Genomic DNA, 24,888 nt, shown 5'->3' with positions numbered 1-24,888 from the left:
GGAAGTGAATGGGGCCAATTTTTGAAGGGTTAAAAAACAGAAATGTGAAGGTTATAATTTTATTAAAGCACTTTCATTCTTCTGTTAAAACCCATGTTGACATTGTCATGGAAATTAAGTTTGTCTATAACTTTACACAGAATAGGTTAGTAGGTGATTTTATTCTCGGTAAAGTCATGTTAACATGCATATTGTTTTTGTCTTGTTATATACTTTTGAAACTGTGAGAATTTTATAATTTATGGATTGGCCCTTTTTTGTTCCGGTGTAAGTGCCTCACTGTAACCCAGGAAGGGGAATAGGACAGAAAGGGACAGTTTCAGGTGAGATATTTGACAGTATTCATGCTGTCAAACCTCAGTATCTTTTAAACCAGTTGAGCCACAGACTCCAAAAAGTGTCATGATGTTGGAAAAACTGTGCACAACATTGCACAGATTTTATTTTCATGATTTGGACGATAATTCGCTGTCCAAAGCTAATGTGAACAGCATTCCTTATTCCTAGGTGATTTAGTTAGGGAGCGTAAACGAAGTACAAGCATTTTACATTTGAATTGTAATAGCTCCTTGGTTATGTGACCTACTGACCTTAAACAGTGGTCAGAATATCCACTGACTGTCCTTCTATATTGCACACACTTTAGTTTGTTCATTATCATCTCACACTATTTGACATGAATTTTGGGGGTGGGGGTGGTATACTAGGGTTCAAAACAATGTTACTATGAATGCAAACTTTAATACAGTGAAGACACTCTATTAGCATAACATTATATATATATAATTTCCAACATTATTTTGAATGTCCATGTTCTAAAATAAAATATTGAATGCCATGTGTGTAGCTTCGTTTACTATTATTTTGAATAGCCATGGAAAATTGAGCAATGTGATAATTTCACATGGTTGCAAAAAGTAGTCTTGTAATTTACCTGAGGAACTTTCACCTTTCGCTGACCCTTTATGCTTCGCAGAGCTAATGTGTGCTTCTAAATCACTTGCACCTTTATTAGCAGCTTTACATATCATACTTCTGCTTCCCACAGATCTCGACCTGGACGAAAGTGTAAATTTGTTACATACTCTATTTTATTGGACTGACATTATCTTTGATTACGGCATGAATTCGTTGTAGCATTGTTTCAACAACCTTATGCAATGTCACATTTATTTCAGTCCAGAATTGCATTCTTTTTTTGGCCGAGAACTTGTATTGATGTTGGGAGAGTCAAACCACTCCATAAAGTCTTCTCCAACACATACCAAAGACTTTCAATGGGGTTAAGATCAGGACTCTGTGGTGGCCAATTCATGTGTGAAAATGATTCCTCATGCTCCCTGAACCTCTCGGTCACAATTTGAGCACATTAAATCTTGGCATTGTTGTCCTGGAATACGCCCATGCCATCAGGAAGAGAAAAAAAAATCCACTCATGGGATAACCTGGTCATTCGGTAAATTCAGGTAGTCAGCTGATTTCATTTTATTGCTGCATAAAGTTGCTGACCCTAGACCTGACCAATTGAAGTAACCCCAGATCATAATAACACTGCCTCCACAGGCTTGTACACTAAGGCACCAAGCATGAAGGGTGCCTCGCTTCATGAGCTTCCCTTCTTACCCTGAAGCACACATCACATTGGAATAAGGTGAAGCTGTACTCATCGGATCACATTACCTTTTTCCATTGGTCCACAGTCCAATCATTATGCTCCTTAGCAAATTAAATGTTTTTCAGATTAGACTCACTAACAAGTGGCTTTCTTGTGGCCACACCGTTGTTTAATCCCAATTCTGTAAATTCTCGTCACATTGTGTGTGTGGAAATACTCTTACATTCACTATTAAACATTGCTTTGAGTTCTACAGTTTATTTGATCTTGGATCACAATCATTCTAGTTTTTTCTACTGCATTTCTTATGTGAAGCAAACACTTCTCCACTATCCTTCCAGGTTTTAATAATGCATTGAGCAGTTCTTAACACAATTCCATTGATTTCAGCAAACTTTTAGTTGTTTTCTTATAATTTGAAAATTATAAGAATTATTATAAATTCCATAAAGGCCAATAATTTGCCCCTTCTGAATCACATTAACATCTTTTCTACGACCAAGGGATTCAACTTCCGACATTGTTGTTGAAGAAATGAGAAGCTACACACTGCATCAGTTAGGGTTAAAATAATTGTTGCCAGCTGAAACATTAATCACTGCAATAATGATCCAATCATAAGCTCTTAAATATCTACTTACAGTATTTAAATCCAAACAGCATTATTTTGGCCATGCACTGTATAACTGTAGCAACTATGGCATTTTTCAGAAAGTAAGGATACCATGGAATATTTTGTAAGGTTGTACAATCAAAACATGTTTTTAAAATAAATGTTAAATAACTAATCTTTTCCATTAAGTTCTTTAAAAATCAGTGTATCAAGATCCATGATGAATAAAGTGAATTGTAATAAAAGAGAAGGAAACAACTTTAGTTCATCTCATGTATTTTTAGAGCAAGATCTCCCCCAAGAGCTCAGCACACTGACAGAATCAAGCGAAAGTAGTCACATGTTGCTACCACATACACACTGATGGCTTTGAGGACCTGAAAACTAGTCCAGCCTTATGGCAATTTACTACCTCTGAAATAAACCCCTCATTCCCCTGCAGCATGTGCAAATTATTTACTTCATACAAACATCACACTGTCGTTGGCAAGAATAGCAACTCATTGGCCTTAATACTAATGATGTTCCAAAAATAGTTATTTAAAAATAAATAAAACCTACACCATTTTAAAAATCAACAGTAAACGTCATCAGATAAGACAAAATATATAGTTTTCTGTAAACAATCTTGCTGCTGGATTGTTCACTCTCCAACGATCCAGTGGATGTGCAACATTTCCACACAGTCTTTTCCTGAGCATCTTGAGAAACCCAGTCCGATCACAATGTCTTTGGAAGGCAACAAATATGAACAAATACAATCCACTCCCAATGCATCCGATCAGGCTTACAGTGAGTTTGACAACTTTTGAGTTTTTTTAGCAGTCTGAGCTGTGGCTGCTGTGCTTCATAATGGGAGTGAACGTCCTTGTTCCTTGGTTGGAGTGAAAGATCAACTGAAAGCCCAGTGCTGTTGAAGGTCTATTGGATCGCAAGGGCTCATTACAACTTGGTCTCCCTTGAGGTGGAGACACTTTCCAGAGGAGGGATTCTTCAATAGTTGGTCCTAAAATTAGTAAGAGTAAATAGTAGAATATTAAATTGAGAGTTCACCCCAAATTGAAAATTTGTCTTGCTTTTTAACATCAATTTGAAACCCAACAAACTTTTCTGTTTAATGTTGAAAATTGTATTTGGGCTATATTTGTTTGAAATAAATTCCAATTAGTTTGATATCTTGTTCTCTAAATACTTTTTGGGGAAATAAAAAGGACTGTAAAGGGATTCCTCTCCAAACAAAACAGGAAGTAATCATTTAAAAAAGCAGAAACTGAAAATAGATTGTAAGCAGAAGAAACAAAGAAGAAAAATTGTTCAGTAGCTGATGTGCTGTGACAGGACACTCACTTCTGTAAACACCCACTCTTGTTCTGGTGTCAAAATACTGCCTTTTCCCTTTAATGTACAGAGCTCAATCTTCACTGGCTCTGGATGGGTTGCATGCAGGCAGAGTTGCTTTCCTATATTATGCCGCAGCTCATTATGTGATGTATATTCAAAGTACTGGGGGGGAAGACACATCAATATGAATCTCTGTTCTATTTGGAGCATTGTTAAAGAACATCCACAGGCAAAAAATACATGCAACTTTTATACACAAATCCACTTATAATATCAATGTCATTATGACAACACTTGCCATACCTGATTGCCACCCATGTTGTGACATATGTACATAATCATAGGTTTTCCGCCATTGTTACTCTCTCCGACATCCAGACAACGTTGTGATCCAAGGTTTTTGAGCTACACATGAAAACATCCAATTAAAATTAATGATTAGCTCCAGGCTAGGCTTTAAAAATGACTTCAAAAATTATTATCATGGATGTTGTGTGCCAACAATGACTTACTGCTCCAAACTTAACAGGGGTCAGATCAGGTACAAAGGCCTCCGGGTAGACATTGGTGAGGTACCAAGAAAAGTTCTTGCACTGTAAGCTTTCTCTGAGATTCAGACGGTCAGATATATCACCATAGTTTTTCTAAACAACCATGCAGGAAACAAAGTCAGCAATTAATCTTGGGCCTTTGCAAAAAGCCTCAGATTCATAACCACAAACAAAATGTTAATGTTTTATATTCTGGGCTAATTTCAACAGTCTACAAATTGAATGTTATTCTTACATCTTCAGCCATTTTAGCTGCACTTTGGCTGCGTCGGTAGTAAATATGCTTGTATTCATCCATCCACACCTCAGCCAGGCGCACCTGGTTACGTGTTATGACCTCTGTACCTTTAGGAAAGGTGTGAGGACTCTTTGTGCGGAAGACATGACCCACAACTGAGCAGGGGATTATCTCCAATTGTCCACCACACTGCCACACCTGACATTTCAAAACACATATACAAACTTAAAGGGATAGTTCCCAAAAATGAAAATTCTGTCCCTAATGTTGTTTGAAACACATTTGATTTTTCATGGCAAACAAAAGTAAATGTTAGACATAATTCAGTGTTCCCACTCTTTTCAAGGCACAATTTCCCAGGACATTTTGTGTGCCCAACAAGTGTAATATTTAAGAAAAAAAATGCATGAGTCCATTTAAAAAAATACAAATAAATTGGCTTTTTTGGCGTTTGGCTTTGGAGTCTTTTGAACAGGTAGTTTCTCAACTACAGATAAGCAGCTCGCTACATAGCCCAGTGTGATTATTAATGCCCATAAAGCTGTGATTTAAGTAAATAAATACATCGTCTGTATGTGCGGCACACTTCAGACTGTTCCGTCATTTCACACACGATGATCATGAGGTGTTTGTGTATGAGCGGCTGTTTTCACACATTCATTCTGAAGCATGAATCACTTACAGATTACATCTTTATTCAATTAAATCAAACTTTTGCATTCAAAACATTAATTTGTTCAAATGTGTCATTCCATGACATTCTGCGTTTTATAGCCAATGCCATTTTTATGTAGTAGATTCTGTGATTTTGTCCGTGTCTTCCACATACTACATGTGGTAAATGCGGTACAAGCAGCCTCAGTTCGTTGAACTACTGAAAATTACATCCCGATGTTTGAAGGCCGAATCACCACGTTACCAACTCAGGTGGAGAATTAGTAAAAAAAAGGATCCAACCATCATACTTTTCTAAAGTTTCTAACTGCAGTTAACAACAGCAATGTTGTAACAAAATATTTCTTATTTTGTACTATATCAATACTTAAAATATTTTGTCAGAGCGAAGTAGAGATGACAGCAGATGAGCAGAGAAACTAAGTGACAGGTATTCGTTCATGACAGTTAACCATTGACGTTTCACAATGCGCAGCTGCCGGCGATGACGAAATACGATTGTGTGTATTTGACTACTATTCCAAGTACCCATCATTACAATGTTTTTGTGCATGTAACAAAAACCTTCTTAGCAAAACAGTTCTATTATACAAAAATATTTCCCAGGACATTTTAGGAATTTCAAATTTTTCATGAGTTTTCCCATGACTGGAAAACTGCACTGCAAAATTTCAAGTTTTCCAGGACACGTGGGAACCCTGAGAATGTTACCCTCAGTCACCATTCACTTTCATTGCATCTTTTTTCCATACAATGAAAGTGAATGTTAACTGAGGCAGTCATTCTGCCTAACATCTAATTTTCTTGTTTGATGGAAGTCATATGATATGGATTCAGAACAATGAGGTTGAGTAAATTACAGAATTGTAATTTTTGGGTGGAATATCCCTTCAAGCAAAACAGGCAGTCTTGTATTCATGGTTCATAAATACAGATGCAAAGTGACAAGATGGGTTGGAGAAAGTTGAAGATTGGAGAGCAAGAACTAACCCTGAAGGACATCTCCACATTTTCACCACCCCATATCTCCATCTTGTCATCATAGGTTCCAATTTTCTCAAAGTAGGCCTTGGATATAGAGAATAAACCGCCGGCAAATGTGGGAGTTCTGAAAGAGAAAATAAAAACAAATAGGATGAAAGAGCTGGAAATGTAGCCACAACTAAAGTTGTTAAGAGGACCACATGAATGCAGTATTGATTCATAAAAGGAATATTCCGGATTCAATACAAGTTATGCGCAAACGACAGCATTTGTTGCATAATGTTGATTACCATAAAAATACATGTCGACTTGTCATTTTTCATTAAAAAAAGCAAAAATCTGGGTTACAGTGAAAAAATTAAATGGAGGTGAAGGGGGACAATCCATAAACAAAAAAAAAAAAAAAAAAAAAAAAAAAAACTCACCGTTTTCAAAAGTATAGACACAAGATGCAAACTATATGCATGTTAACATTATTTAGTGTGATAAAATCGCTTACCTTTTCTGTGTAAAGTTATATCCAATATTACAACTTTATAGCTTTGATGTTATGCCCACAAACCCTAAAACAACCGTAAATAATGCCGATTTAAACAACTTTACAGCTCAAATACAGCGGCACGAAAAATTATGTGAACCCTTTGGAATTATCTGCATTAATGTATACACTCACCTAAAGGATTATTAGGAACACCATACTAATACTGTGTTTGACCCCCTTTTGCCTTCAGAACTGCCTTAATTCTACGTGGCATTGATTCAACAAGGTGCTGAAAGCATTCTTTAGAAATGTTGGCCCATATTGATAGGATAGCATCTTGCAGTTGATGGAGATTTGTGGGATGCACATCCAGGGCATGAAGCTCCCGCTCCACCACATCCCAAAGATGCTCTATTGGGTTGAGATCTGGTGACTGTGGGGACCATTTTAGTACAGTGAACTCATTGTCATGTTCAAGAAACCAATTTGAAATGATTCGAGCTTTGCGACATGGTGCATTATCCTGCTGGAAGTAGCCATCAGAGGATGGGTACAAGGTGGCCATAAAGGGATGGACATGGTCAGAAACAATGCTCAGGTAGGCCGTGGCATTTAAACGATGCCCAATTGGCACTAAGGGGCCTAAAGTGTGCCAAGAAAACATCCCCACACCATTACACCACCACCAGCAGCCTGCACAGTGGTAGCAAGGCATGATGGATCCATGTTCTCATTCTGTTTATGCCAAATTCTGACTCTACCATCTGAATGTCTCAACAGAAATCGAGACTCATCAGACCAGGCAACATTTTTCCAGTCTTCAACTGTCCGATTTTGGTGAGCTCTTGCAAATTGTAGCCTCTTTTTCCTATTTGTAGTGGAGATGAGTGGTACCGGTGGGGTCTTCTGCTGTTGTAGCCCATCCGCCTCAAGGTTGTGCGTGTTGTGGCTTCACAAATGCTTTGCTGCATACCTCGGTTGTAACAAGTGGTTATTTCAGGCAAAGCTGCTCTTCTATCAGCTTGAATCAGTCGGCCCATTCTCCTCTGACCTCTAGCGTCAACAAGGCATTTTCGCCCACAGGACTGCCGCATACTGGATGTTTTTCCCTTTTCACACCATTCTTTGTAAACCCTAGAAATGGTTGTGCGTGAAAATCCCAGTAACTGAGCAGATTGTGAAATACTCAGACCGGCCTGTCTGGCACCAACAAACATGCCACGCTCAAAATTGCTTAAAATCACCTTTCTTTCCCATTCTGACATTCAGTTTGGAGTTTAGGAGATTGTCTTGACCAGGACCACACCCCTAAATGCATTGAAGCAACTGCCATGTGATTGGTTGATTAGATAATTGCATTAATGAGAAATTGAACAGGTGTTCCTAATAATCCTTTAGGTGAGTGTAAATTTGTCTTAATCTAGTTTAATCATCCAAGAACAAACAAACTTGTTTTAACTAATAACATACAAATTATTGTATTGTTCTTGTACATATTGAATGCATCAAACATTCATAGTGTAGGTTGGAAAATGTATGTGAACCCCAAGGCTAATCAACAAAAGCTAATTAGAGTCAGAAATCAGCAAACCTGGCATCCAATTAATGAAACAGGATTGAAGGTGTGGGTTACAGCTACTTCGAATTATAAAAAGCACTAAAATATTTTGAGTTTGTTATTCAGAAGCAGCATCTGTTGATGTGTACCATGCCTCGCAAAAAAAAAAACATTGTTGCTTTGCATAAAGCTGAAAGGGTAACAAAGTTATCTTGAAGAGCTTAGATATTCATCTGTCCACAGTTAGAAAACAGTCTATAAAATGGAAACTATTAGTAGCGACTCTCCCTAGAAGTAGCCGTTCAGCCAAGATGACTCAAAAGGACATACAGCAGACAGCTCAACACAGTAAAAAAGAACCCTAGAGTGACAGCTAAAGACAAGTAATAATTGGAGCTGGTTAAAATCTCTCTTCATGAGTCTAATATACAGAAAACATTAAAAAGGCATGGTGGCCATGGCAGGATACCACAAAGTAATGTTTGCTTTCCAACAAAAACAATGCTGCATGCCTGAAGTTGGCCAAAGACCACTTAGACACTCTACAATGCTACTGGGAATTTTTGTTTATGAATTGACGAAACTAAGATTTAATTGTTTGGGAAGAACACGCAGCATCATATCTAGTGTAAAAAGGGGACCACATACCAACATGAAAAAAGCATCCCAATGGTGAAGTACAACGGATGGAGCGTCATGATTTGGGGCTGCTTTGATGGCAAGCGGTCCAGTCCCCAAAGCAGCAGGGAAAAATTAATTACCAAGTTTACCAACATATTTTACAGGATAATTTCAGTTTCCTGTGCACCAGCTTAAGCGGAGTAGAAGTTGAGTGATGCAGAATGACCCTAAACATCAAAGTAAATCCACTACAGAATGGCTTAAAAAAAACAAAACAAACAAACAAAACAAACAAAAAAACACCTTTTGGAGTGGCCCAGTCAGAGTCCAGAACTTAACCCAATGGAGATGCTGTGGAATGACCTCAAGAGAGCCGTTCACACCAGACATCCTAAGAATATAGCAGAGCTGAAGCAATTCTGTATGGAAGAATGGTCCAAAATTGCTTCTGAACGTGTGCAGCTCTAACCGCAGCTACCGGAAAGGCTTAGTTTAGGTTACTGCTACCAAAGAAAGATTGACTAGTAATTAAATCCAAGGGTTAACTTTTCCACAGCACTGTGAAAGTTTAATGGGATGTGTTAAAAAAAAAAAAAAGACATGAAAGGTTATGTGTTAGCTTTAGTGGAGCGGCTAAGTGATATAATCGTTCAGTTTATGATACAAGCATGAAAATTGGCATGAGCAGTCTCCATGGGTCACTTGACAAGAAAAATGTCCGAGCCACTTGAGCTTTCAAGATGGCGGCCATTTTTAAAGATGGCCGACACCTGGATCCTCAAAAGATCAATTTTCCGATAGAAATTTATTGTTTTTTTTCATTAAGGACGATTTTGTGTCATTTTATTTAATATGTTTTAGATTATTCTAAATAACAACTTTTAACGCATCAAAATACAGTTGTGTTGATTTGTTGATTATAGCTAGATTAGACAAGAGTGAATATCTGCACTACCAAGGCACACTGGTGATATATCACTGCTGTTAAACTCAGAGTGGGGTTCAATGTCAGCCAACTGTAAAGTTAGTATCCCAAATTCTGTCTAATCTACCCCAAAACAGTTAGATAGCCACACCTGAATTGACAGGTTGTGCCAGCGCGGGAGAGCCGAGCCAAGGTTAATGGGGTTTTAGTTAACCGGATGGTGTACAAATCACACGGGATATAAATGGCATTGGATGAACGATCGGACTAAGTGTAGGGTTAAGGCATGAACTTAGTTGTATCCCATACATCAAGAGGATAAACCCTCAGCCTCTGCCTATACATTTGCTGCAGACATGGCAGAAGCCATCATAACAGTTGAGAAAACTAACTGGGACAGATGTTTCATTTGTCAGCAGGACACCAAGGAAAAACTCATTCATCCGCGTTTATTCAACAGAGAGCACGATCGTACTGGTTATGATACCATTGCAAGAAATGTTCCATTATTTCATAAGATCAATGCTCTGCCTATCTTAGTCCAACCTGACTAGATGAAGGTGATGGCATAGAAAACACATTGACAAGAAACAGAGCAAAATATCATTCAAGCTATAAACTTATGTTCAATAACACAAAGCTGGAAAGGGCCCAAAAGAGAGCATCTACTGCTGCTAAAGACACTGAAGATACCAAAGATATCCATGTCAAGAGGCCAAGAGGATCCCAGCCCTCGAAAGCGTTGTGCTTTATATGTGAAGATGAGAGTGCAATGTCCCCCTTACGAGAAGCAATGACGATGAAACTTAATGAAAGAGTCAACGAATGTGCCCATCAGAGACTGCTCATGCCAATTTTCATGCTTGTATCACCAAATAAACCACTATATCACTTAACTGCTCCACTAAGGTGTCGGCCATCTTGAAAAATGGCCGCCATCTTGAAATTTCAAGTGCCTCTGACAATTTTCTTGTCAAGTGACCCATGGAGACTGCTCATGCCAATTTTCACGCTTGTATCATAAACTGAACGATTCTGCCAAACATAAGCACTTAGCCGCTCCACTACTTATAGCACATTGTTGTTTGTCTATACTTGAGAAGATGAGTTATACACGTGTTTTAACAGAATAATAAATTTGTGCTTTTATAAAACTATAAGTGTCACACCTGCAGTGAAACCCTCAAAAAAGTTGCCCCATTCACTTCCACTTTAATTGCTTCACTGTAACCTAAATCTTTGCTTCATTTTTAAAGAAAAGAGACAATGTTGTGGTAATCAACACTATGCCACAATTGCTGCTGATTGAGTTTAAACCATATTTAACCCAGAATGTTCCTTTATTAACCCAGAATGTTCCTTTATTAGTGAATTACACTAGTTTACCTTAAATTAGCCTAGGAGAAATATAATATCAGTAATAATTTTAAATGTGGTCATGACAACCTCAGAAATGAAAGCTGTTAATTTAATACTCAAATGAAACTTGATACAACCAGTCAAGTAATCTCATTCAAAGAATCTCATTCATAAAGTCCTCGTCTTAGGAACGCAAAAGGTGAAAATTCCAAGCATTCCCATACCAAACCACCTTATTTCAAGGTAAAAGTAATGATAACTATCAATGCCCAACAATGTCACATTCTAATATTGACAGCAAGTTCCATCAAAACACAGTGTACACACATGTAGCCTTCACATAAGTATCGATTACTTTGTAAACTAATCAACCAGTGTTAGATATGATATGATGATATCTTATATCTGCTTCTCCCAGACAAAAGAAAATGGGTTAAATAAAGAAAGAAAAAGCATAAATCAGTACAAAATAAATGGCTAATATAATAAATGATGGAATTAAGAATTCTAATAAAGCTACACCATGGAACTTTTTGGCCTCTAGCGGTTAAAAATAAAACTGCATGCATCTTGCGGAAGAACATTGTTTTGGTTGTGGTTCGGCTCTTCTCCTCTGAGCAGGTGAATGTGGTTCGAGGCACCGGTGTACACATGAATACAAGATATCTTATCAGAGCAAATGGACAAATAAATAAAAGGAAGGAAAAGACGGATATTCGAAAACATGCCATCTGAGCAGAAAATTGCCATATCGTATGCTGTTGTTTTGACTTTTTGGAAACACTGATGTTTTGAAATCAGTGATGTTGTAAAGTTTTCATAACTGCAGGATATTCTGGCCAAATAGACCACGGTAGTAACTAATTTATAGATTGTCATCGTCAACATCATTTCAAGACTCACATGTCCTTGGCAAGCCTAGGACTAAAGGATTTATGTAAATTATTGCTGTTGTAAAGAATTAATACACGTGTGCTAGCAAGTGAAATGTTCTGCACCGATTACAGAATAATTATTGTATTTCACACACAAATTTATTACAGACTTTCACTGTTTGCTTGTAGACTCCACTCTGTTCTGGGTTTCTCTGTTTTTACAAAGTGATTCCCTGGAGGTTTGCCATTTTGAATGATCCATGGTCAATTTTTCTAGTTTGTGACAAACTTTCAGTTTCAGCTACTCACACATGTGCTACATTAGCCGGAGCTAATTTTCTTTGTGTACAGATATGAGGTCAACACGCACTGAATGACGCATGTATGCAATTTCCCACTAAATCTGTTCCGACAGCTCTAAAATAAAAATCATTAATATTAGGTTTATCACAGTGTATTTGGGTAAAGTAAAAACATGGTTTGGAAGATGGATTTGTTGCACTCAAGTTCTCTTTTGTTATTTAAAAAAAAAAAAAAAAAAGTTACATTGTGTAGCTTTAAGTTATTTAACTGTCTAACTGTTGTCATAAAGCATAAAATGTTCAAATAGGGATTACGCTTTATTTAACCTATAGCAAGGACCAATTATTGAATTGGATTGAAGTCATTAAGTCTTTGAATTTTTTTGTTGCAGTGGTGATGTAAATTTCTGATTTGCTATATCTTTTCTGTTCAAATCTGAAATTATCTTTGCAGTTGACAAGACGGCAGAGGGCAGTAAATTCTAGATTCTAATTTTTAAATATTTCTTCCTTAAAAGTATTAAAATAAATACTAAATGCTTAAGATGAATCCAAATCGAATCCACAATCGTTAAATTCCTTCCGCTTCTCATCCCTAAAAATAAAAAAAAAATAGCATAGCTATTCTGTGAAAACTTTGCCAAAGCAATTTTCATTAAAGGGGTAATGACATGAGAAATCAAATTTTCCTTTACATTTTGACATATAAAAAAGGCCACTGTACTATAAAAACATAATGCAAGTTTCAGAACTTGACTTCCTCCTCACTGCAAAAAGAGCATTTGTTGAAACCAGGGTGCCAAAACAACTCGTTCAGTACTTCCCTCCACATTATGTCACACTTTGTTTTAAAATTATATGACCAATTTGTTTTTTTTGTTTTTACAAATTAGTAAAAAACTTCACTAATATTATAAGAGAATCTCAAGGAACGTACTAAAATGAGTGCTGTCAATCAATGAAACATTTTAATAGAGATTAAATCGCAAATTGGAAGTGCAGAATTTTTTTTTTTTAGGAAAGAACTCAAGAAAATAATGCTTTATTAACATTTACCAAATAAAGCCTTCTACAGTATAAAAGATAGAAATGCACTAAAATAGCACCAATTTTATGCAATATCAAACATTTCCCAATGTCGAAGATGGAAGGTTGACTAATTGAAAGAACTAGTCTACACATAGGTTGCATTTTCATTGTAATGGTTTGTTTCAGTAATTGTGAAGCCACGTTCACACTTTGACTACATCAGGGTATCAGCATCAAGCGTTATTTGAACTCCACATGAAAAGTGCTTGCAGACAAAAACATCACATTCGGTGTTTTGGTGATGGTTAAGACTTGACATGCTTCTGTGGTAATTAAAATGTGCCTTACATAGGGCTGAGCTGGTTTTGTTCATCAAATAGCAATAAGAGGTCCATTCTCCATTTTATCACAGAAGCACTGTTTGTTTGTGCAGAGATTCTTTTATTTACTTCAATAAGAACCTCTATCAAAGGAGAGAGAGCGTTACCATCAACTAGCGCATTACGACCAAGGAGCCCAAAAAAACCCCAGTTATGACAGTACCGTCAATAGAATGTCTATGGGACCACCATATTATGCTATTTTATGCTTAACTTGGTATAAGTGCTCTTGTGTAGTGAAATGTGGATCAGTGTAATGACTACTCTCAACAAGTGGTTATGCTGGTTTTGCTATATTAACGGCAGGGTTGGGAGGGTTACTTTTGAAATGTACTCTACTACAGTTTACAGAATACATTCTGTTAAATGTCATTTGTAACGCATTCTGTTAGATTACTCAAGGTTAGTAACGTATTCTAAATACATTGGATTACTTCTTCAGCACTGGTAGATTTTTCACTTGTTTTGAAAAAACTCCAGTACAGCAAGACAAAATACATGTGTTAAAAAAACATTCTCTGAAAAACCTAAAATATCTTATGCGGTGTTGTTTCTAAAACAAGATCAATCAAATTGATCTTGTTTGAAGGATTTTTATATATTACTGCTGTTCAAATGCACTTTGGATCACATCATTTATATGTATAAATCGTTTCATCTGAAAGGACTAAATATTAAATGAAACAAATGACAATAAAATGCAAAGTAATCTATTTTGAGTAATCAGTAATCAAAATACTTTTTGAATGTAACTATTTAACTAATTACCAATTATTTAAATTGTAACTGTAGTGGAATATTTTTTTTTGTATTTTATATTTTAAATACGTAATCCCGTTACATGTATTCCATTGCTCCCCAACCCTGATTAACAGTAAATGTGTTAATTGCATTAAAAAAAATATATATGTGTTGAGTTAATTTAGACAACTAATTAAAATAAGAAGGCAGGTCATGACCCATTTAAATTGAGGGTTAAATAGAATGCATAACTCACTTTACTGGGTAGGTCTCATCTTTGCGTTTAGCATTCTCATATTCTGGAATTCCTTCCCAGCCAAATGTGAGACTCCAGTCGAAATTGCCTCTGTTGTGGGCACGTGCATTTGCCATGGGCTTGTGGAACTGGAAGGTGTTTAAATCAATGGATGTGATTTCAGGGCTCACCACCGCAGTAGGTTCCTCAACAATACGAGCAAGGAGCGGCTCAAGCCAGCCATGGAAACACTCACCTTTAACAACAAAGAGATCATTAGTAGGAAAAAAAAAATTACTTGCTTTACTTGAGTTGCATCTTTTCATTTATGCTGGCTTGCTGTACCATATATTACACGGAAGGTAAAATATTAGAAACAAAGCATCAGGTGTCACATTTCTTGGCCTCAATGCATACAAGGCTCAGTGAGATAAGCCATCACATACTAGCCTGTCACACACGCATAATTTTACAAATGACAAAAACATGAGTTAACCGCCCCCAGATCATTCCTGTGCACCTGTGAATCTGTACACCAGTGCATTCCAGTGTTCCTGAAAAACCACTTATGCACACTAATCTAGTCAGCCTCACATAGAACAAGAATGAGTTATTAAATAATGTGCAAACAGAAACTGGAATGTCGTGTGACAATAGAATTGTAAAAACTGAGCAGGGCCATTCTGAAGTGTGATGCAATGCGTACAGTGGGCATCCAGGAAGGTGAGGATTTCCCCCTGAGCTTGGCTGGCCCCAAGAAGCCTCGCCGTGATGAGACCTTTCCTCTCTGGCTGACGCACAACCTTCACGATCTTCAGTGACTTCACATACTCATCCAGTTTACCATGTAGGTGGTCTGCAGGAACACACACAAGAATGAAGAAGATCATGTATAAACCACCAAAGCGCTTCTCAAACTACAAAGCATATAGACCTTTTATAGGGGGATGATTGTTTAAAGTGTCATTCTGCGCCACTAGCATCACCAAACGGAATTGCTAAAATAAAAAATAAAAAATGTAACCAGGTTTTTCCAAACATTCGCATTGTCTTGCATAGGTCAGTAAACAGATAGTCCTGACATTGGTTGAGCCACTGAAGATGTAAAGCAAACTGGCTTAAAATTAAGAAAAATAAAAATGTAGAAAACTAACAAATTTTAAAGCTTCAAAAAGCACATAAAGGCCCCAAAGAAGTAATCCATAAGTCTCCAGTGGTTTAACCCATATCTTTAAAAGCTATACGATTGTGTGTGAGAAACAGATTAGTATTTTTCTTTCAATCTCAACTTTCACTTTCTTGGCAATTCACATTCATTTTGTAGATCACCACCTGCAGGAAGGAGAATTAATAGTAAAAAAGGACTTGCATGTTTACCTGTTTCACACCAGACACATCATACTGCTTCTGAAGATATGGATTTAACCACTGGAGTCTTATGGATTACTTCTTTGGGGCCTATGTGCTTTTTGGAGCTTTAAAATTTTGGTATGGATTGCATGGACCTACTGTACAGAGCTGAAATATTCTTCCAAAAATCTTTGTGTTCAGGAAAGTGTACACATCTAGGAAGGCATAAGGGCAAGTAAATAAGAGAATTGTCATTTTTGGGCGAACTATCCCTTTAAAAATTTCGCCAAGATTAACATTTTGAATTGAAACAATGGATTCCAACAAAGTCATTCACGGGTGGAGCGAACATTTGTGTGCAGACAAAGTTTTTTTTTTTTTTTTGCCTGGCAATGAAATGCCTCGTTCGATAAAATATAGGCTTTGGATGCCATGAGGAGCCGCTGTGGTTCCCAGAATCAGCGCAACCGGTGGCGCTAAAGCACAAAAAGCTGTTTTGACATTAAAACACCGAAGGAACGAGGAAGAAAACCTTTTGCTTGCATTATATAGACCGTTGAAGCGTTTAGATGTCATCACCATTAATCGTAACATGCAGGGTTTTGAGCAACATGTAGATGTAACATGGCAATAAGACACAATTAGCATTGTTCATATTGATAACATTTGGATGTTTTTTTTTTTTTTACCATAATTACACATGTGCATCACACAGTGATTTTAAACAAATGTACATAATAGGTATATACAGGTATGTGTGGCAGTGGCATATAGCCAGTATTGTTCCAATTTACACCGTTTTTAGTGTTATTATTCTAATCACCCCCTCAGACAGTGTGTACACATGAAAAACAGTCATTCAACTTGTCCAGCAGGTGAACTGAAATCGTTGTCAAGTGTCTTGAATGTTTTTCTTCTAGTTAAACGAATCAACAATGAAACAGGTTTTCTTTTTTCAATCTTCACGTTAGAGAACTTGCTTGTCTTTTGGATTGCGATATTATGGTGGTTTGCAAACTTAAGTAGCTCGGCAAACAAATTGTGATGGGCAACAGCAGACCAGCTAAAACGGTGCTTTGCACCAACTACCATACTGTAGTTAAATTACTTGTCGATTAGCTCCACCTATTGTAAAGGCGGGAATGTGTTAACAGCAATCATTCACCTCACTTTTAATGTGAAAAGGCCACTTTTTTTCTGCAATGCATTTCGCATTATCGCGTTGAATCTGGAGTACCTTAAGTCTGACTGAAATCGAACTTAAGGTGTACAGTGAGGAAAATAAGTATTTGAACACCCTGCTATTTTGCAAGTTCTCCCACTTGGAAATCATGGAGGGGTCTGAAATTGTCATCGTAGGTTCATGTCCACTGTGAGAGACATAATCTAAAAAAAAAAATCCAGAAATCACAATGTATGATTTTTTAACTATTTATTTGTATGATACAGCTGCAAATAAGTATTTGAACACCTGAGAAAATCAATGTTAATATTTGGTACAGTAGCCTTTGTTTGCAATTAAACGTTTCCTGTAGTTTTTCACCAGGTTTGCACGCACTGCAGGAGGGATTTTGGCCCACTCCTCCACACAGATCTTCTCTAGATCAGTCAGGTTTCTGGGCTGTCGCTGAGAAACACGGAGTTTGAGCTCCCTCCAAAGATTCTCTATTGGGTTTAGGTCTGGAGACTGGCTAGGCCACGCCAGAACCTTGATATGCTTCTTACAGAGCCACTCCTTGGTTATCCTGGCTGTGTGCTTCGGGTCATTGTCATGTTGGAAGACCCAGCCTTGACCCATCTTCAATGCTCTAACTGAGGGAAGGAGGTTGTTCCCCAAAATCTCGCAATACATGGCCCCGGTCATCCTCTCCTTAATACAGTGCAGTCGCCCTGTCCGCAGTCCACACCCCCAAAGCATGATGCTACCACCCCCATGCTTCACAGTAGGGATGGTGTTCTTGGGATGGTACTCATCATTCTTCTTCCTCCAAACACGGTTAGTGGAATTATGACCAAAAAGTTCTATTTTGGTCTCATCTGACCACATGACTTTCTCCCATGACTCCTCTGGATCATCCAAATGGTCATTGGCAAACTTAAGACGGGCCTTGACATGTGCTGGTTTAAGCAGGGGAACCTTCCGTGCCATGCATGATTTCAAACCATGACGTCTTAGTGTATTACCAACAGTAACCTTGGAAACGGTGGTCCCAGCTCTTTTCAGTTCATTGACCAGCTCCTCCCCTGTAGTTCTGGGCTGATTTCTCACCTTCCTTAGGATCATTGAGACCCCACGAGGTGAGATCTTGCATGGAGCCCCAGTCCGAGGGAGATTGACAGTCATGTTTAGCTTCTTCCATTTTCTAATGATTGCTCCAACAGTGGACCTTTTTTCACCAAGCTGCTTGGCAATTTCCCCGTAGCCCTTTCCAGCCTTGTGGAGGTGTACAATTTTGTCTCTAGTGTCTTTGGACAGCTCTTTGGTCTTGGCCATGTTAGTAGTTGGATTCTTACTGATTGTATGGGGTGGACAGGTGTCTTTATGCAACTAACGACCTCAAACAGGTGCATCTAATTTAGGATAATAAATGGAGTGGAGGTGGACATTTTAAAGGCAGACTAACAGGTCTTTGAGGGTCAGAATTCTAGCTGATAGACAGGTGTTCAAATACTTATTTGCAGCTGTATCATACAAATAAATAGTTAAAAAATCATACATTGTGATTTCTGGATTTTTTTTTTTAGATTATGTCTCTCACAGTGGACATGCACCTACGATGATAATTTCAGACCCCTCCATGATTTCCAAGTGGGAGAACTTGCAAAATAGCAGGGTGTTCAAATACTTATTTTCCTCACTGTATGTAAACATACTGACAGTTACTATGTCAGGCTAGTCAGGATACTGAAAATCACTGAGCAATGTTTTGATTGCGCCAGAGCCACACTGTCTACACTTTCCTTACTCATAGTTGTCTCTGCATATTGAGCTGAAATAAAGTACTTAAAGCTGAATTGTAAATTTCTTTCTCAATTTTGTTAAAGGATACATAACATTATACATTAACAATTATCGACAATGGCTCAACGTGACATTTTTCTGTATCTAAAAATAAAAACTGAGCTTCAGTGCATGTTGCACTAACATTTCCTGTGGTGAGACAGTACAAGCGAGCTGACACATTTCCTTTATCATATCACTAGTGCCAAATTTGACATTTACTTTGTTTCCTTTAAATATTGCATCAGAATCTTCTGATGAATATCTCTTGGTAAATTTGGTAACACTTTCCAATAAGGTTCAATTTGTTAACATTATATAATGCTATAACGAACTAACAATAAACAAGATTTTTTTAACAGAATATATTAATCTTGGTTAATGTTAGTGGATAAAAACACAATTGTTCATATTATTTCGAGTTAAGTCTAAATAAGAAAAATGATTAGTCCAAATAATTTTTTGTGGTACCTTTATGCCACAAATGCTGTCGACTGACCTTAACTTGTACTGAACCCAGAATATAACTATAAACTTATATTAAATCAAGTTTTGTCAGGAAAATAAAATTCAGCTAAATGTTTCATGACCCTTACACAATACAATATACAAAATAAAATCAAAATGTAATGTTCAAACATATGACATTACACATCAATAATGATTATTTTACTGGCTTTGCCATGCAAGTGTCATAATAGAAAAGTGTAAAATATATGGACGGTACACATGTAGGCTTAAAATGTAGCACAGGGGGTTAGCATTGATGCCTCACCTCAAGAGCATGGTTCATTTTTACAGGAAGTGATAAAGTTGTGCCCACCTGCTGTGCTGGCATCATCCACCATTATGATTTCCTTAAGAAAAATTGCCGGGGAGGTGTGCAGCACACTGTACACCGTACGTAAAAGTGTTGACCATGCCTCGTTGTGGAAAACGATGATCACACTTGTGGTAGGAAGAGGAGGACAGTGGCGAAATTTTCGCTCGACACACCTGTAAGAGATGTATGGTGAAATACTGAAATCATATCGAAAATACACTGTACTCTCAATTACTTCAAACAGAAGGTGAAGCATGTCATTTTTGTTAAAACACTTTTTACAATCTCAGCTTAATATGCAGAGTAAGCAAACAGTTAGTTGTTCCACCCCAAACTTAAGCCAGTGGTTGAGTCAATATTGCGATGTTGGGCCAGTTGGGATGCTCGTGTTTGGGAAATCAATAGTCATTATTTTTGTAATTCTGCGCCCCAAGTGGCAAACAAAATATACACTTCAGCTTTAACCTTATCCCACAACCTTGAGATTTGGAAAGGTGCTGTATAAATAAAATCCATTAACATTTTTATCAAAATGTGGAAAGTGATACTCTGCAACACGTTTAAACTTGTGGGGTTGTGTTTTAAAGTATTTTTCAGAAGCATCAAAATGAGTTTCTTATTGCCCGTTACTCAGAATGGAGTACAAATATGAGAAGATAAAACTGGAAACATAATGTCTCCACCTACTTTTAGGAGCATCTGAAATGCAACAGGTGAAGGTCCAATTAGAAAATTGCTTGAACAGTAAACACACTAATCTACAATAAATGTTTGGCAAGCATTTATACAGCCTCAGACCACACCCTTAAAATCATCAATAGTCCAATCCTTAGAACTTGTATGAACAAATAACATTTATCATCAAAAAAGAGGTGTGTAAACTGCCAGCAAACATTAGAAAGCAGGTAATGAGTGCTGCCCATAAGACTTAATAGAAAGTCCACCTGAAAATGAAAATCACATCATTAACTCCCTCATGTTGGTCCAAACCCAGATGATTTTCTTATTTCCTTTTATGTAAAACAAAGGAGCTGTTTAGGCAAAATGTTAGATAAATTGATAGACTTCTCAAACCAGATTTTAAGACAAAATCTTTTTTAAGTGAAAGTGACCATTCACTTTCATTGTATGGAAAAAGATTAAATGACAGTGAATGGTGACTAAGGTTGTTAACATCTATTGTGTTCCACGAAAGAAAGAGTTTGGAACAACGTGACTGAGTAAATGATCACAGAATTTCAATTTGTGAGTGAACTCTCTTTAAAGGATATTAGAGGATATTGGATTTAGAAGGTCAAATATCACATTAAGGCCAAAAAATACTTTTATATAGATCGGTTTCTCATCCACACCAATCATATTGCCTTTGGAGATATGGATTAAACCACTGGAGTCATATGGATTATTTTTAAGTGGCATTTATGTGATTTTTGGAGCTTGGAATGTCTGGTCACCATTTACTTGCATTGTAAGGACCAAAAGAGCAGAAATATTCTTCTAAAAATCTTTGGTTGTGTTCAGCAGACGAAAAAAGTCATACATATCTGGGATGGCATGAGGGTGAGTAAATAATAAAAAAAACATTGTTATTTTGGGTGAACCATCCTTTAATTCTATTAAGGGAATCATTAGTATGCTGGATAGGTTGTTGAATTGAACTAATTGTTAGTATTCCACATTTTCTCATGGTGCCAAACAATAAGTCCATTCTTACTCAGGCGGGCGGGTGTCATCTCCGAGACTGCGGTGCAGGGAGATCCGGTCGCTGGCAAACTGGTTAAAGCAGTGCCTGGTCATGCCCTCCTGTTTTTCCTTCTCCTCCTCTGGAGACATGCTGTCTTTTTGAAAAGCTTTGCCATCAGCTCCAAGGCTCTGAGGGTCCTGTGGAGGTCTCTCAATCAATGGTTTCAGTTCTACTTGCGTGTAGAATCCAGAGGGGCAGATTTGGTTAATTGTGGGATGTATCTCCACCGATGGTGGCTGAGGGGCTCCAATTTGGAATGCAAAATTATTGACTGCCCCCCGAACCATCTCAAAAACTTTCTCCTTTTTGTCTGAGAGATCTCGCAGCCAGGGGTCCTGAAGTGAAGCGCTGCCAACATCCCTCTGGAGCACCACCAGAACCACCATGAAAAGAGTTCCCCCCAGAACAGCAAGCTTCAGGGGGGACATTCGTCGCCTCATTAGACGCATTTTGTTGGTTGAACTAAACACCTGTGAAATTAAAGATCAAACATTACTCAGAGGAATGGTATGAAAATTCTGATGACTTTCTTCCTTGGAACACAAATAAAATTACAGTATACATACACTGGCAAGAAAATGTGAACCTACATTATGTATACATTTGTCTTAAAATCTGGTTTGAGAAGTCTATCAATTTATCTAAAGTTACAATGATGAACATACACAACACACAAATTGTTTTGTTCTTGTACATACTGTATAGATCATTCAAACATTCACAGTGTTGGAAAAAGTACATGAACCCCTAGGCTTATGACGCCAACAAAGAGTTGGTTAAACTGGCATCCAACTAGACAAGATTGGAGGTGTGGGTTAGAGCTACTTTGACTTATAAAAAGAACTCAAATGTTTTGAGTCATTCAAACGCAGCATCTGCTGACATGGACCATGCCAAGCAAAAAAAAAAAAAACATCTCAAAAAGATCAAGAATGGTTCCTATGCATAAAGCTGGAGAGGGTAAAAAATTGTCTATAAATGTAAATGATTTAGTACTCTTACTAGAAGTGGCCATCCAGCCAAGATGACTTAAAGGGCACACGTCACAGAAAAAGAGCCAATCCCAAAAGGGCTCACATATTTTTCCTTGCCATTGTCTAGCAGAATGTTCATGATGCTCTTTTCCATATATTGAAAATGAATAATGACTATGGCTGTAAAGCAAGATTTTCAGTTAATAACTTAAAATTCAGTCGGTTCCTCACACAACGTCACCATACGGCTTCCAAAGACTTTGAATATAGTGCAAAAGCCATAAAGACTTTTTTTTAAATTATGCTTTTATTGTGGTTTTTATTAGGGGCTTTACAGCTCCTAGTCACCATTCACATATGTTTTATGGAAGCATTCTTCAATGTTTTTACTTGGTGTTCCACAGGAAAAAAAAGCCATAACTGTCTGGATTGACATGAATGAGTGACAGGAGTAAACGATCACAGAATTTTCATTTTTGGGAGAACAATCCCTTTTAATGACTTATAAATGTCCATTACGGCACAAATCTGTTGTGTTCACCAACGTCACATGCTCCCAAACAAGACACGCCATGCCCCACTTCTAATTAGCAGGTAAAGTCTACACTGTGGACTCTCAAGTGGAGCATAGCAACAAAGCAAACAAACCTCACCTGACAACAAACACCTTCATGCACCTGATCTTCCTTCAACCTGCTGGATCCACGTGGCAGCAGTTGGCTCACTGCACATTCCCACTACGTTTAATGGGTGACGTTGGTGGCTTTGCATAATCAAATTTCACAACAATGACACGTCGCCTCTGATCTAACTAACTGAACATGACATGGTTTGCATCTCAAGTCGGACAAGGGGCATAAGAATCACATTCATGCCATTGTGGTTCATCGGTTGAGAGAGGACTGGTGTATTTAATAACAAAGCATTATTATATCGGTTAACTTCAGTTATTTACCATTTTCAGAGGGAAATGTGATATAAATATATAAAAATCAGTAATAACTGATGCTTCACAGCATTGACTTCCTCAGTCCTAATGGCACCAGTCTATTAAAAACCTCTGTATCACAAATCACAAGACTTTGGCCAACAGTCAGACTTGTGCTGTTCATCTGCGTGGGAGTCCAGACTTTCACAACCACCCAACCCAAAACAGGTTCTCCTGCATGAATACAAGGTGCCTTTAACCGGACATTCTGTTGTTACATTAACACATTGTGATGTACAAGTACTTGGTTAAATTGCATTTCCCCCCCCAGTGAATACTTTAACAAGCTTTCGTAAATCGTTGACCTGAAACGACAAACGACAAAAATATGTTGATGTCATGCAACATGACAATCAAACGAAACTTATCTGAATAAATAAGGAAGTGTTAAGCATAGATTATAAATTAAAACCTTTACTGTATTACATGGATTTAAAGCCTCACAACCTCGCATGTGTAGTCTATTAAGAGCCTCATAAGCCAAATATTCTGTCTAATATCCATAAAACGAGTCTTTAAACAACAATAAAATAATATAAAACGCGCTCAAGTCAAGGAAGATAAACCAAATCAAGGAGGTTAGATCTCAGTGACAACAGACATGACGGACGAAACCAGAAACATGTCTCACATGTACTGGAAACACGTTAAGACGAATGAATAAAGCACTTATTTAATTTAATATTCAAAGTTCACTACCTCTGATGAGGTAAATTACTCAGATAGGCTACTGCTTCCAGAAGGTAGAAAAATACCTGAAACTGTTTGTTTTGAGCTGTGCTGAGTCGATGGACGGATGTCGTTACTCTGTAACTTCGAGTTTCTTGAGGTATTGGGTCAACCAAGCGCGCAATGATTTCACGCGATCAGCCGCATTGGCCTCCCGGCTTCCCTTTGAACGCAACAGGTGCCATTCGTTCCAATGATTGTGAGTCCGCAGGGTCCTAAAGCCCCAGACTTCCATCGGTGCAAGACGCTACGCATGGACGTTGCATTAGTATTCTGGGTTCATCGTTCCGCCTGTAGGGCCTACTATTGCCTGTACATTATATATAAAATGCAGATTGAATTGTATCTTCTAATATGCCACTGTCTCATAAGCGTTTTAAGCAGGGCCGTAACCACACTATACTTTGAGGGGGACAGTACATTTCTTTTGTCACTATTAAACTGCAAAGTTTGAATTTGAGGCAATTTGATGTAATATTTTATATTTTGATGTAATATTTAATATTGAATCATTTTCAGTTTTGTTCAAGGTGATTATATATATATATATATATATCACACCATGAACAAAACTGAAAATTATAAATAAGTAATATGTGACAGTTTCAGTGATTCTTATTAGCTAGCTACATAAATTTGCAACATTTAAAAAATATTAAATATTACATCAAATTGCCTCAAATTCAAACTTTGCAGTTTAGGACCCTCAGGTGAGATATAACAAAACAGAAAGGTTTAAACAAGTAATATATGACA

At 37.5% G+C, this 24,888-nt stretch overlaps 2 protein-coding genes across 2 annotated transcripts in view; one reads left to right on the top strand and one right to left on the bottom strand.

The window, feature by feature from the left end:
* zgc:158263 (ceramide kinase family protein) overlaps positions 1 to 24,888 on the top strand; it is an 867,176-nt gene that overhangs the window by 19,275 nt on the left and 823,013 nt on the right. The window lies entirely within an intron of this gene.
* LOC127618400 (polypeptide N-acetylgalactosaminyltransferase 6-like) lies at positions 1,791 to 24,314 on the bottom strand. The gene is made up of 11 exons (XM_052090826.1): positions 24,159 to 24,314; positions 21,412 to 21,911; positions 19,698 to 19,870; positions 15,230 to 15,379; positions 14,545 to 14,779; positions 6,024 to 6,141; positions 4,356 to 4,556; positions 4,082 to 4,213; positions 3,873 to 3,974; positions 3,576 to 3,731; positions 1,791 to 3,234 (listed from the first exon to the last, which is right to left on the bottom strand). Exons 2-11 carry the CDS (start codon positions 21,888 to 21,890, stop codon positions 3,121 to 3,123), a joined length of 1,860 nt encoding a protein of 619 aa, XP_051946786.1. The 5' UTR covers positions 21,891 to 21,911; positions 24,159 to 24,314; the 3' UTR covers positions 1,791 to 3,120.

This window comes from Xyrauchen texanus, chromosome 25 (assembly GCF_025860055.1).
Source record: "Xyrauchen texanus isolate HMW12.3.18 chromosome 25, RBS_HiC_50CHRs, whole genome shotgun sequence".
Lineage (NCBI taxonomy): Eukaryota > Metazoa > Chordata > Actinopteri > Cypriniformes > Catostomidae > Xyrauchen > Xyrauchen texanus.
The sequence above is the reverse complement of the archived record's forward strand: the minus strand, read 5'-3'. Positions and strand labels throughout refer to the sequence as shown.

Excerpts from the sequence above, each read along its gene's own strand:
- LOC127618400 (XM_052090826.1), bottom strand. The coding sequence starts at position 21,890 with ATGCGTCTAATGAGGCGACGAATGTCCCCCCTGAAGCTTGCTGTTCTG. Across the intron at positions 19,871-21,411 it reads GATGACACCCGCCCGCCTGA|GTGTGTCGAGCGAAAATTTC; the intron begins GTAAGAATGGAC and ends CATCTCTTACAG. Across the intron at positions 3,732-3,872 it reads ACAACATGGGTGGCAATCAG|TACTTTGAATATACATCACA; the intron begins GTATGGCAAGTG and ends CTTCCCCCCCAG.